This window comes from Somniosus microcephalus, chromosome 12 (assembly GCF_052327205.1).
Source record: "Somniosus microcephalus isolate GS21.2 chromosome 12, FLI_Smic_1.0, whole genome shotgun sequence".
Taxonomy (NCBI): domain Eukaryota; kingdom Metazoa; phylum Chordata; class Chondrichthyes; order Squaliformes; family Somniosidae; genus Somniosus; species Somniosus microcephalus.
Genome location: NC_140998.1, coordinates 77478853 through 77493715, shown reverse-complemented (window position 1 = coordinate 77493715; position 14863 = coordinate 77478853). Strand labels below are relative to the sequence as shown.

The 14863-nt window shown below is 46.5% G+C and overlaps 1 protein-coding gene across 4 annotated transcripts in view; it reads left to right on the top strand.

Annotated features, from left to right (window-relative positions):
• Nucleotides 1–14863, top strand: part of nid2a (nidogen 2a (osteonidogen)) — a 182527-nt gene that overhangs the window by 128967 nt on the left and 38697 nt on the right. For 3 of the 4 annotated variants that reach the window (XM_086003172.1, XM_086003171.1, XM_086003174.1), the window contains exons 25-27: nucleotides 1191–1427; nucleotides 4818–5063; nucleotides 9608–9853. In XM_086003172.1, the coding sequence (XP_085859298.1) occupies nucleotides 1191–1427; nucleotides 4818–5063; nucleotides 9608–9853 (729 nt within the window). The remainder of the gene's footprint in view (nucleotides 1–1190; nucleotides 1428–4817; nucleotides 5064–9607; nucleotides 9854–14863) is intronic. The other variant, XM_086003173.1, reaches the window with a different exon arrangement.

Genomic DNA, 14863 nt, shown 5'->3' with positions numbered 1-14863 from the left:
GATTATCATGGGATCTGTTATCTCCTGTGGTTCTGAAGTGCCGATCACCATTGATTGACATTGAGCTTAAGTATGACTGGGACGAAAGGCTCAGCCACATTTATTTGCATCCAAAAGGCCTGATTATCCTTCCTGATTATTCTTCCACCTCTCCCATCAGTATATTCTGTTGCCAACCATCTCGGAATACCCCTTGCATCCTTCATTTCTACTGATCTCCCTTTTCCACTGCTGTTTCTCTGGCTTCTTTGACCTCACCAAATTAATTCACCATTGATTCAGATTTTGCAGACTAGAGAATATGGCAGTTTATCATCATTCTTAAGATTCAGAAATAGATGTAATGGACAATACAGATATGAACAAAGGATTAAAAAAAAAAATTAAACTTCAGAATGGTAACAGAAGAATGCAAAGAGAAATCAATATTTTTATAATAAAATTTCACCTGCCTGTTGCAACCATCGTTTGTCTTATTTCTTCTGTCTACAGTATTTGGATATTTTCTACATTTGTTACATTTTTGTCAGTCAACAGTCATCCGACATAAAATTTTTCTCCCCATTACATTCCAGCAAAATAAATCCTACACAGACACATTCTACCAAACAAATTCTTTCCAATTATACTACAGGTATAGGAAGAACAATTATGTGAGATACTGCTGCTATAACAAAGGTGCTATATAAATGCAAATCTTTCTTCCCTTCCTTTCCCTTCCTTTCCCTACCTTTCCCTTCCTCTTTCTTCCTTCCTTCCTTCCTTCCTCTTCCTTCCTTCCTCTTCCTTCCTTCCTCTTTCTTCCTTCCTTCCTCTTCCTTCCTTCCTTCCTTCCTCTTTCTTCCTTCCTCTTTCTTCCTTCCTTCCTTCCTCTTTCTTCCTTCCTTCCTCTTTCTTCCTTCCTTCCTTCCTTCCTCTTTCTTCCTTCCTTCCTTCTTCTTTCTTCCTTCCTTCCTTCCTTTTCTCCTTGGTGGCGATAGAAGTGGAAACAATTTGAGATGATAAATTAAGAATATCACATGTGAATTACATCGCACATTAAGACATATTGATTTAGATATGATTTCTTTCCTGTAATCAGACTGGTGACCATACATAGTGTAGAAGAAGCAATGTTACCTGACTCAATTTGAGTGATTTGTACTTTTGTTTTGTAAAAGTTTAAAACCAGTTTATTTTTGTTTGATTAGAACATCCAAAAACTGCTTGTGAACAGCACCAGGAGAGACTGCAAACAGAGTTGAGCCCGCATGGAGCTCAACCTCCTATTGGAATGCATGTCCCCGAGTGTGATGAAGAAGGGAACTTCAGACCTATGCAATGCCACGGCAGCACAGGCCACTGCTGGTGTGTGTATGAAAACGGACTGGAAATTCCAGGGACGAGGACACCACCTGGAACCGGCCAACCACGCTGTGGGCTGCCAGGTCAGTCAGTATTTTAAATATGCAAAATGACTAGTGTTGGAGCAAAAATGAGGCGTTCAAAGAGTCTTCCATTTTTTTTAAGGGAGTTTATCTTGGAACTTGGTGAAACACACAGCTGTAATTCATAAAAGCTGATCATCATGGAAAGGGCTGATTGTTGTCTCCTGTGGTTATGAAGTGCCTATCATTATTGATTGGCATTGAGCTGCAAATATGACTGGGATAAAAGGCTGAATCACATTTATTTGTATCCCAAAGGCCTGATTATCCTTCCCGATCATTCCCACCACACGCATTCGTCTCTTCTGTTGACAGCCATCTCAGACCCCCCCCCCCTACATGCTTCATTTCTACTGATCTCTCTTTTACACTGTTGCTAAGCTAGGTTCCTTGTTCTTACCAAATGCTTCACCATTTATTCTGATTGTGCAGCCTAGGGAATATGGCAGTATATCTTCACTCTTAAGATTCAGAATTGAGGTTACAACACAGGTAAAAATAAAGGATTAAAACTGTGCATCAGAAAACTAACAAGAAAGCAAACAAGGGAAATCAATATTTTTAAATAAAATTTCATCCATCTGTTATAACCATTGAGTGTATTAGCTTTTTTGTTCCATTGGTTTAAGTATTCTTTGTGTTTTTCTCCTTTCTAATTGGGTATTTTATATATTACTTATATTTTTGTCATTCAGTAATCCTGTGACATAAAATCTTTGTCTCCAATTTCAATTTGCTCTCTACCACATTCCAGTAAAAAAGAAATCACATTCAATAAAACAAAATTCTTTCCAAGTACACGCCAGGAAGAAAGATTCTGTGAAATACTGCTGCCATAACAGTTCCTCACAATGAACTCTCCTGAAGTAACATTTACCAGATAACACATACAAAAATCATGGGGAAAAATTAGCGCCAGGATGTTGATTGCTGTAACAACAGCTGATGCCGGTTCCAGCGCCGCACGCCATATCGGTCTTACTGGTAGCGCTGCCGGTAACCTCGATCGCCAGGGACCTCGCCATCATGGAGATCCTGACATCAATGAGTGTGCAACGATCACTGGACGCCCGATCTCCCAACTTCCTTATAGCCAATGGACGTATTGGCTGGAGTTAACAATGACAGCTTCCAGTGGCGTGCAGCAGCAGGAAGCTGGCTCCAGCGACACTATTTAAAGGGATCATCACCAATCACTCACACCTGACAGGTTTGTGAAGTTTGAGTGACTGTGTGTTAGTTCCTGCTACTGCAACAGTTTTCTTTAGTAATTTCAAGGTTCTTTGGTATCAGGAGTGTTGTGGCAAGTACAAAACTGTATAATTATTTCTGGAAAGATTCAAACTACAACACTTGCTAAGATTAATGGGTGCTGTACTGGCAGTCGACCTTGCCCTCCAGGATCTACGGCAGAGGGAGTGGAGGTAGCGAGAAAGACAGGAACATGTGAGCAGAGGAAGAGGGCCATCAGGGCTCTCGAGGATGCCTTGCCCTCTGAGGGTCTTCCAAGAGCACTTCTCCTACCTTCAATTAAGTGAGGAGCAGTGTATTAGAAGGCTTCGCTTCGCCAAGGAGGTGGTCACAGAACTCTGCCATCTCCTGCAACCAGGCCTCGAGCCTCAGACCAGGGCAACCACGGCTCTCCCAGTGGCATCAAGGTCACTGTGGCCGTCAATTTCCTCACCAGCGGATCCTTCCAGTCTGCAGCAAGAGACATTGCTAACATCTCACAGTTCGCTGTCCATCACTGCATCCGGGAGGTCGCTGAGGCTCTCTACAGCAGGAGAAGGGACTACATTGACTTCCTGATCACCAGAGAGAAGCAGGATGAGTGTGCATGTGGCATTGCCAGGGTAGCGGGCTTCCCCATGGTGCAGGCCGCCATCGACTGCACCCATGTGGCTTTGCGGACACTGCATAACAATCCTGAGATCTTCCGTAACCGCAAAGGCTACCACAGACAGAGAATCCTCAATGTCAATGCCTGCTATCCTGGCAGCAGCCACGATGCTTTCATCCTGTGCCAGCACTCTCCCAGCCACCACATCAAGCTCACGGCTGGCTGCTCAGAGACAAGGGCTATTCACTCTCCACCTCTTCCCTCCGCAACCCCAACACTTCTGCCCATCACTCCTATAATGAGAGCCATGCTGCCGCCAGGAACATCATCGAGCAGACCATCGGCTTAATGAAGCAAGGGTTCTGCTGCCTTGACCGCTTGGGAGGAGCCCTCCAGTACTCGCCAGAGCAGGTGTCCCATTTCATCATGGTCTGCCTCATGCTCCACAACTTGACCATCATGAGGGCGCAGCCCTTGCCATCAGGGATTGCGGGACCACCTCAGGAAGAGGAAGAGGAAAATGAAGAGGTGGAGGAGGAACAGAAGGGAGGGAAGAGGCAGCGAGACAATTGGCCTTCTGGACAGGCTGTCCGTGACCGGCTCATCAGACTCTGATTCACATGAATAAAACCCCAGATCCCCGTAGCTCAGCATCCTCCTGGGCGCAAACGTGAAATGAGAAAGAGCACAAAATATTCCAAACACCATTAATAAATGTATCTATAACCATATCACATGAATTCTAATAACTGATGACCCTTGTGCCTGCCATAGTTGAATAGCTGTCATTGTGTGCAAGGTGTGAGATGTGGGTGTGAATGTTGCTAGGCACAGTTTGTTAGTGGGTGAGTGCTGGGGTTGTAGTACATTGAGCAGTGTGTGAAGCTTGTGGTACAGATGGTGGTATGTAGCATTTGTTGAAGCCTTCACTCACCCTGACCACCTGTGTGAGCTTGTTAAACTTCTTCCTACATTGGGCATGGGACCTGGGGACCACAGTGCTGCCCGTGACGTGGTGTGCCATCTCCCTCCGCATAGTCCAGCAGACTTGTGGCAAGGGCCTCCTGGCAGTTGGTACAGGACCGCCTGCCTCTCTCCACTGCTAAAACCAATGCCTCCAGAGCTTCCTCGGAAAACCCCTGGGCTCTTTCCCTGGGGCGGTGATCTGCCATCAGCATTTGTAAATAAGTACTCCTCTCTTTATCCTTCTTCTTATGGTTGTTGAGGCAGCTGTACACTCAACAATACTGAAAAAGAGGTGCTGCAGCATCAACGGACCTCCCTTTTAAGCAGCGGAAAAAGCCTGTGACAATCATTACTTGCGTTTAGACCACACCCGATAGTGGTCCATCTTTTCAATGTAACATCAATGAGCTTGGGTTTTTAGACTAGATTTATGGCTCCAGTCATTTTAATGAGGAGTGAGGATAAATTTTGCGTGTAGTCTAGATGATTTTCACCTAGCGCAAATTCACCATTTTTAGTCCAATTTGCGTGATTCATACTTTTATTTTGTAATAGTTTCAAAACCAGTTTATTTTTTTGATTAGCACTCATTGAACTTCCAAGGACTGCTTGTGAACAGCGCCGAGAGAGACTGCAAACAGAGCTCAGCCTGCGTGGATCTCAAACTCTTATTGGAATCCATGTCCCTGAGTGTGATGAAGAAGGGAACTTCAGGCCTATACAATGCCATGGCAGTACAGGCCACTGCTGGTGTGTGGATGAAAAGGGACAGGAGATTCCTGGGACTAGGACACCACCTGGAACCAGTCAACCACGCTGTGGGCTGCCAGGTCAGTCAGAACTTTAATTAGGCAAAATGACCAGTGCTATAGCAAAAGTAAAAAGATTTGCATTTATATAGCACCTTTTACGATCTCCAAACATCCCAAAGCGCTTTACAATGAAGTACTTTTGAAATGTAGTCACTGTTCTAATGTAGGAAACACGGCAGCCAATTTGTGCACAGCAAGGTCCCACAAGCAACAATGTAATAATGACCAGATCATCTGTTTTTAGGCGATGGTTGAGGAATAAATATTGGCCAGGACACCAGGGAGAACTCGCCTGCTATTTTTCAGAATAGTGCCATAGGACCTTCTATGTCTACTCAAGAGGGAAGATGGGGCCTCAGTTTAATGTCTCATCTGAAAGATGGCACCTCTAACATTGCAGCGCTCCCTTAGTCCTACACTGAAGTGTGAGCCTGGATTTTGTGCTCAAGTGTCTGAAGTGGGGCTTGAAGCCACAACCTTCTGACTCAGAGGAGAGAGTGCTACCACTGAGCCAAGGCAGACACCTAATTATAATGCACAACGGCCAGTGTTGTTGGAAAAATTCAGAGAAGTTAAATGAATTCAGCATTCATTATCTCTGTCGTTGTCAAGTGCCTGTTCCAATTGATTGCTATCATATTGAGCAACTATGGAAGTGAGTTGAACCTTAGGGGTCGAATTTCAGCTGACTGCCTCCATTGGACAGGAGGCAGCTGGAGTGAGTCCGCTGCCTGCCCAATGGAAGCAGTTGGAGGATGAACCATTTTCCGGGTTGGGCCACATTAGCATTCCGTTGGCAAGCTGCTCCACTTGCTGATCAGAGGAGGTGGGATATCCACGGTGCCCAGCTGATGTAAATAGTTTCAGGTGTGGGGCGGCATTCCCAGGGAAGGGCATTCGGGGGGTGGAGAGGGGAGGTGGTTGATTTTATGGGGAATTGAGGAGGAAGATTCCCCCTGGCCCCACAAAATTGTTTAAAATCCTATTTTTCAGTGATCCCTCCAACAGGGAGTACCAATAGGCCTGAAAATCTGCGGGGGTGGGCATGTTATGGTGTAAGTGCTAGGATGCACCGAGTTGTGGACATCACTATTGACCCTGCTGAAGTTGGTGGGATCTGGGGGGCTATGATGAGCAGACTATTTTTGGGTTGGGTGACTCTGCAACACCCCCTAGGCAAAGAGACCAAAATGCCAGGTCCACTTGGAATATTTAAAAAACAATTTTTCTCCACCGATCTTGGGAGGTGTGGTTGATCTGACCAGCCATAGGCCGGGTCCCCAGTGAGGACCAGGATCCGGCAACTCCCAACTTGGGGAGTCTCTACCCAGCCTTGCCCAACCTTATGTCAATGGCCTTTTAAGGGGCAGGCATAGGTTCCACCTCCATAAGGCCATTCAGAAACTGATCCAAAAAAGGAGATTTGGTGTGGTGAAGGAGGTGGGTTTTAAAGAGGGTCTTAAAGGAGAAGAGGGAGGTGAAGTGACAGAGGGGTCGAAGTATTGAATTATAGAGAGTGGGGCCTAGGCGACTGAAGGCACACCCTCCACTGGTGGGGTTAAGAGAGAGAAGGATGCACCAGAGGCTGGAGTCAGAGGAACAGAGAGTTTACAGGGACATTGTAAGGCTCAAGGAGGTTATGGTGATGAGGGAGGTGCAAGGTCACAGAAGAGTTAAAAAAAAAAATAAGCCCCAGCACTGAGTGTGCGTGGGGCTCAGTATTTCCTGCAGAGTCAGGATCAGCAGCAGCAGCAACGTGGTGATTAGGAGTGTCCCTGAGAGAAGAGCAGCCAGTAAAGGGGTGAGTGAAACCTTGGGGACTTTACTGTGTGCAAATAGTGAAAGATTGTTTCCACTAGTGGGCGAATGGGGAGCAAGGGGACAGAGACTGAGAATTCTCTGGAAGAACCAAAGGGAAGGGAGAAGGAAAGTTTCTAAACTGATCATGGATCATGGGATGATTCACTATTGAGGCAGAGACTAGAACATCATTTAAAAGGGAATGGGATAATGATTTCAAAAGGAGAAATATAAAAGGATCTGAGGGGAATGAAGTTACAGGAGAGAGCATCAGCACCGGCATCAGCACTAGCACTGGCACTGGCACCGGCATCAGCACCGGCATCCGGGGTGAATGACCTCCTCCTTTGATGTAATTTCTATCATTCTATGAAAACTCTCCTTTATTGAGTCTGAGCCCAGGGAGTGGTTTAGAAATGTTGGCATTGAGCTGAGTTTAGGACTATGTGCCCTGATAGAAGTGCTTCAAATACAGAGTCTGCTGCCCTTTGTGTGATCTGTTGGTGTGGTTCAGGTCAGTTTATGCTGGTCAGTTTTGATGTGTGAAGTACAAATACAAATCAGCTCTGACTGAAGCTCCCAGTTCAGAGTTGTTCGCTTTACACAAAACCAGAGTCCAAGGAGATAGGGAGAGTGATGGGGCCTGTTAAACGTGGCATTGACCGCACCATGTGCAGTGCAGGGGATTCTGGCTATAATTACAGGGCGAATATCAGCAGATTATATGATTACCACTAGTTACAGGTATGATATCTGGGTGTCATAACTTACTACCAGTTACATATAGATTATCAGTGAATTATTGTATTACTGTTGGTAATGAAGGGAATCTGAGTGTTCCCAGTATTAGAATGGTTATCGGTGCAATTTCAATGAGTTGCTATCAGTTACTGGTGGAATCAAAGTTCCTCGCATGAGGAAGACCTCATAGTGGTCATGTGATCAACCCTCCAAGAATACCCTATCTTACCCCCAGTTCACATTGGCACTTTTCTCCCTTTCCTCTCCCTGTTCTTGCCAGCACTGTTCTCTGCATCCCAATACATGGAGGCACTTTTCACCCCTCAGTTCATATCTTTCCTTCTGTGCACGTTGACACCATTTAGCCCATCCCTCCATTTAAGTTGGCAATTTCCACCCCCCTACTGCTCCTTTAGTTGAGACTGGCGCCTTTAACTCTCTAACTGCAAGTTCAGTTCCCTCTGGTATTCTCCTCCTAACTTCCTTCTCCCTACATTACAACAGTTACTACACATCAAAAGTACTTAATTGGCTGTAAAGTGTGGAAGTGAAAGGCAATATAAATGCAAGTCTTCCTTGCTTTTCTTTGTTTCTTTCCGCTGTCCCACCTACTGCTCTGAGGGATGAAACACTGAGGTGGGCAGGAATTCTGACGATAGCTTTGCAAGACTGGGAATCCCAATCTCACAAATTTATTACAAGAATTTCCACCTAGAGCTCCATTTCATCCCTCAGAGCAACAGAAGGGTGGAGCAGCACTGTGGGTTGGAGCTGGGAATCCCCAGGAAATGAAGAAGTGTACATAAGTGCCTACACTGTATGCCTGGCTACACCCTGATTAAGGGAGCTTACAATGCCTTTGGATACAAGGCTAGGTGAGTTGGAGTACTGAAGGGATTAATGTCTTTTCGGCTAAACCACCTTTTCTCATCCATGATTATTTCTGTTTGGTCCTGACTTTTCTACATGCTTGCAATTATTTGGTCTAGATCTGCTCAATTCACCTCTGATCTGAATTTGAACCACACCCAGACTGAAAAAATGAATAACAGAAAATGCTGGAAATACTCAGCAGGTCAGGCAGCATCTGTAGAGAGTGAAACAGAGTTAAGGGGTTCTGATGAAGGGTTATCGACCTGAAATGTTAACTCTGTTTCTCTCTCTACAGATGCTGCCTGACCTGCTGAGTATTTCCAGCATTTTCTGTTTTTCTTTCAGATTTCCAGCATCCGCAGTATTTTGCTTTTGTGAAAGAATGAAAGGCTGCTTTCTCTCTCTGAGACATGCAAGAGTTCTTAATAAATGGCTTTGGGCTATCTCAACCAGTGCTAAATCCACAGCCATTAACTGGCACTAAATTGGTAATGGTACAGAGGCCATAAGAGAGGCATGTGGAAAGTAGCAAAATTCACACTAGTGCAGTAGGTGGTTATGTTCTGAGGTAGGCTTAAGGTATTATTGTTGGGGTCAAATAGAGGAAGTTTATCAAAAGAGGAAATGACGACTGACGTGTTTTCTCTGATGCATGCAAATGTTTGCCAGAAAAATCTTAAATTAAACAGATATGTGTAAAATTCTATTAAATTATACATTTGTATTAAACTACACATTTATGTATTTTTAATAAATATATTCATATTGAACCTCTAATATAATTTTCCTATCTGTTATTTAACATTGGGTCCACAATACCCTTTCATTCTTATTTTAAATAAACATATTGACAGAGCACCACTGGAACTTGCATTACTTTGATGTAAAATTCTAACAACAGTGATAGAGAAAAATCACAGCAGGGTTGTGAAGGAGAGAGCTTTTAAAGAGAACTCTGGATTTGTGATGGTATCCATGTCAGGCTCATACAAGCTTTATCATGGACCAGATGCTGCATTTTTCATTTTTGTGAAGTAATTAGTGGACTGAAAAGATACCAAACATAATACTAATTGTTAGAATGTTGCCATTTATATTTTCATCTGTGATAGTTTGAAATCTGGCTTCTTTCTTTTCAATTGATTTAGCACCGACGGAACCTCCAAAAACTGCTTGTGTGGAGCAGCGAGATCAACTGCAAGCAGAGATCAATCAGCATAGAGCTCGACCTCCTATCGGAATGCATATTCCTCAGTGTGATGCAGAAGGGAATTTCAGACCTCTGCAATGCCACAGCAGTACAGGCCACTGCTGGTGTGTGGATGAATGGGGCCGAGAAATTCCTGGAACCAGGACACTCCCTGGAAATGATCAGCCACAGTGTGGGCTGCCAGGTCAGTCAGTCAGTACACAGTTTTATTTTGGAAAGTACTGTAATGATTCCTGTCTGGGAGTATGTAATTGTTTTCATACTAACTCCACTGCTGCTTCATGTAATTTGGCATCAAAGGGAATCCAATGGTTTGAAACAAGTAATCTTTAAAACTGTGTAAGCTTTAACATTCCATAAAAGCAACAGAATCTAGCCTGTCAAATACCAGATTGGTTCCTAGTATTGCTGACACAAGCAACACTACAAACTTGTATATGACTGAATAAAGCTGTCCCTGAAGTTAGCTGGATTTTCCAGTACATATTTCTGTAATGTTACCAAAGGCATATATAGGTTCCATGAGCCTTGGATTAATTGGTGGCGAGCATTCACATTTTAACAAATGGTTGTATAGTCTGCTCCTGAAAAGTTGAAGTTGTTTTTGTTCCCCAAAAAATCGGAGTGATTATTTGCACCGCCTTTCACTGTGCATGTGCGCCTGTTTGGCACCGCGCATGTGCACTCGCTGTGGTCGCGCATGCGCAGTACCAAGCAGTGCTGCGGCTGCGGTTTGTACCGCTACGCTTTCCTCGGCTCCGTGCGGAGAAGGTCAGGGGATCAAATGGGCGGGGAGAGGAGAGTATAGCGGCGGCGGTGGGAAGGGGGAGAGAGAGGGGATCGGAGGGGGAAAGAGGGGATCGGAGGGGGAAAGAGGGGATCGGAGGGGGAAAGAGGGGAGAGGGGGAAAGAGGGGAGAGGGGATCGGAGGGGGAAAGAGGAGAGAGGAGAGGGGATCGGAGGGGGAGAGAGGAGAGCAGATTAGGAGAGAGGAGAGGGGATCGGAGGGGGAGAGAGGAGAGCGGATCGGGAGAGAGGAGAGGGGAACGGAGGAGGAGAGAAGAGGGGGCGAGCGGAGAGAGAAGAGGAGGGGGAGAGAGGAAAGGGGATCGGAGGGGGAGGGTTTAAACTAAAATGGCAGGGGGTTGGAAACCTGTGCAGGGAGATAGAGGAAAGGGAAACGAGGATAGAAACAAAAGACAGGAAGCAGAAAAGCAAAAGTGGCAGTCAGAGAAATCAAGGGTTTAAATCAAACATGGCCACCGTAAATAATAATTGTAAGAGTGTTAAAAAAACAAGCCTTGAAGGCTTTGTGTCTTAATGCGAGGAGCATTCGTAATAAGGTGGATAAATTAGCTGCGCAATTAGATGTAAACGGATATGATATGATTGGGATTACGGAAACATGGCTCCAGGGTGACCAAGCCTGGGAACTCAACATCCAGGGGTATGCAATATTCAGGAAAGACAGGCAAAAAGGAAAAGGAGGTGGGGTAGCATTGCTGGTTAAAGAGGAGATTAACACAATAGTAAGGAAGGATATTAGCTCTGATGATGTGGAATCTGTATGGGCAGAGCTGAGAAATACCATGGGGCAGAAAACGTTAGTGGGAGTTGTATACAGACCCCCAAACAGTAATGCTAAGGTTGGGGATGGCATTAAATGGGAAATTAGAGACGGGTGCAATAAGGGCACAGCAGTTATCATGGGTGACTTTAATCTACATGTAGATTGGGCTAACCAAATTAGTAACAATACTGTGGAGGAGGAATTCCTGGAGTGTATACAGGATGGACCAATATGTCGAGGAACCAACTAGAGACCAGGCCATCTTAGACTGGGTATTATGTAATGAGAAAGGATTAATTAGCAATCTTGTTGTGTGAGGCCCTTTTGGGCAGAGCAATCATAATATGATAGAATTCTTCATTAAGATGGAGAGTGAAGTATTTGACTCAGAGATTAGGGTCCTGAATTTAAATAAAGGAAACTACGATGGTATGAGGTGCGAGTTGGGTAGGATGGATTGGGGAACGTTACTTAAAGGGTTGACGGTGGATAGGCAATGGCATACATTTAAAGATCGCATGGATGAACTACAGAATTTGTTCATCATTGCTTGGCATAAAAATAAAACAAAAAAGGTGACTCAACCGTGGCTAACAAGGGAAATTGGGGATACCATAAGATTGGTACATATAAATTGGCCAGAAAAAGCAGCAAACCTGAGGATTGGGAGCAGTTTAGGATTCAGCAAAGGAGGACAAAGGGATTAATTAAGAGGGGGAAAATAGAGTATGAGTGTAAGCTTTCAGGGAACATAAAAACTGACTGTAAAAGCTTCTATAGATATTTGAAGAGAAAAAGATTGGTGAAGTCAAGCATAGGTCCCTTGCAGTCAGAATCAGGGGAATTTATAATGGGAAACAAAGAAATGGCAGAGCAATTAAACACATACTTTGGTTCTGTCTTCACAAAGGAGGACACAAATAACCTCCCAGAGATGTCGGGGAACATAGGGTCTAATGAGAGGGAGGAACTGAATGAAATCAGTAGTATTTGTAGGGAAATGGTGTTAGTGAAATTGACGGGATTGAAGGCCGATAAATCCCCAGGGCCTGATAATCTACATCCTAGGGTACTTAAGGAAGTGGCCCTAGAAATAGTAGATGCATTGCTGGTCATCTTCCAAAATTCTATAGACTCTGGAACAGTTCCCATGGATTGGAGGGTAGTTAATGTTACCCCACTATTCAAAAAAGGTGGTAGAGAGAAAACGGGGAATTATCGACCGGTAAGTCTGACATCGGTAGTGGGGAAAATGCTAGAGTCCATTATAAAAGATGTAATAGCAGAGCACTTGGAAAACAGTAACAGGATTGGACAAAGTCAACATGGATTTACAAAAGGTAATTCGTGCTTGACCAATCTACTGGAATTTTTTGAGGATGTAACTGGTAGAATAGATAAGGGAGAACCAGTGGATGTGGTGTATTTGGACTTTCAGAAGGCTTTCGATAAGGTCCCGCATAAGAGATTGGCGTGTAAAGTTAAAGCACAAGGAATTGGGGGCAAGGTACTGACTTGGATAGAGAACTGGTTGGCAGACAGGAAGCAAAGAGTTGGAATAAATGGGTCTTTTTCCGAGTGGCAGGTAGTGACTAGTGGGGTACCGCAGGGATCGGTGCTAGGACCCCAGCTATTCACAATATATATTAATGATCTCGACGAGGGAACTAGATGTAATATCTCCAAGTTTGCAGACGACACAAAGCTGGGTGGGCATGTGTGCTGTGAGGAGGATACCGAGAACTCCAGTATGATTTGGACAGGTTGGGTGATTGGGCAGATGCATGGCAGATGCAGTATAATGTGGATAAATGTGAGGTTATCCACTTTGGTGGCAAAAACAGGAAGGCAGATTATTATCTGAACGGCAATAGATTGGGAGAAGGGGAAGTGCAACGAGACCTGGGTGTCCTTGTGCACCAGTCGCTGAAGGTAAGTATGCAGGTGCAGCAGGCGGTTATGAAGGCAAATGGTATGTTGGCCTTCGTCACGAGAGGGTTCAAGTACAGGAACAAGGATGTCTTGCTGCAGTTGTACAGGGCCTTTGTGAGACCACACCTTGAGTATTGTGTGCAGTTTTGGTCGCCTTATCTGAGGAAGGATGTTCTTGCCATGGAGGGAGTGCAGCGAAGATTCACCAGACTGATACCTGGGATGGCAGGAATGACGTATGAGGAGAGATTGAGTCGATTGGGCTTATACTCGCTGGAGTTTGAAGAATGAGAGGGGATCTCATTGGAACTTATAAAATTCTAACAGGACTAGACAGACTAGATGCAGGAAGGATGTTCCCGATGGCGGGGGAGTCCAGAACCAGGGGCCACAGTCTAAAGATAAGGGGTAAGCCATTTAGGACAGAGATGAGGAGGAATTTCTTCACCCAGAGAGTGGTGAACCTGTGGAATTCTCTACCACAGAAGGCAGTTGAGGCCAATTCATTAAATATATTCAAGAAGGAGTTCGATATATTTCTTAAGGCTAAAGGGATCAAGGGATATGGGGAGAAGGCAGGGACAGGGTACTGAGTTTGGATGATCAGCCATGATCTCATTGAATGGCGGAGCAGGCTCGAGGGGCCGAATGGCCTACTCCTGCTCCTATCTTCTATGTTTCTATGAGAGGAGAGGGGATCGGAGAGGGAGAGAGAGGAGAGGGGATCGGAGGGGGAGAGAGGAGAGGGGATCGGAGGGGGAGAGAGGAGAGGGGATCGGAGGGGGAGAGGGGATCGGAGGGGGAGAGGGGATCGGGGATTGGAGGGGGAGAGGGGATCGGAGGGGGACGGGATCGGAGGGGAAGAGGGGAGAGGGGATCGGAGGGGGAGAGGGGACAGGGGATCGGAGGGGGACAGGGGAGAGGGGATCGGAGGGGGAGAGGGGATTGGGGAGAGGGGAGGGGATCGGAGGGGGCGAGGGGATCGGAGGTGGCGAGGGGATCGGAGGGGGCGAGGGGATCGGAGGGGGCGAGGGGTTCGGAGGGGGAGAGGGGATCGGGGACCGGAGGGGCAGAGGGAATCGGGGATCGGAGGGGGAGAGGGGATCGGAGGGGGAGAGGGGATCGGAGGGGGAGAGGGGATCGGAGGGGGAGAGGGGATCGGAGGGGGAGAGGGGATCGGAGGGGGAGAGTGGATGGGAGAGGGGATCGGAGGGGGAGAGGGGATCGGAGGGGGAGAGGGGATCGGAGGGGGAGAGGGGATCGGAGGGGGAGAGGGGATCGGTGATCGGAGGGGGAGAGGGGATCGGGGATCGGAGGGGGAGAGGGGGATCAGGGATCGGAGGGGGAGAGGGGATGGGAGAGGGGATCGGAGGGGGAGAGGGGATCGGTGATCGGAGGGGGAGAGGGGATCGGGGATCGGAGGGGGAGAGGGGATCAGGGATAGGAGGGGGCGAGGGGATCAGAGGGGGAGAGTGGATCGGAGAGGGGATCAGAGGGGGAGAGGGGATCGGTGATCGGAGGGGGAGAGGGGATCGGGGATCGGAGGGGGAGAGGGGATCAGGGATCGGAGGGGGAGAGGGGATCGGAGGGGGAGAGGGGGATCGGAGGGGGAGAGGGGATCGGAGGGGGAGTGGGGAGAGGGGATCGGAGGGGAGAGGGGGGGAGAGGGGAGGGAGGGGGAGAGGGGAGAGG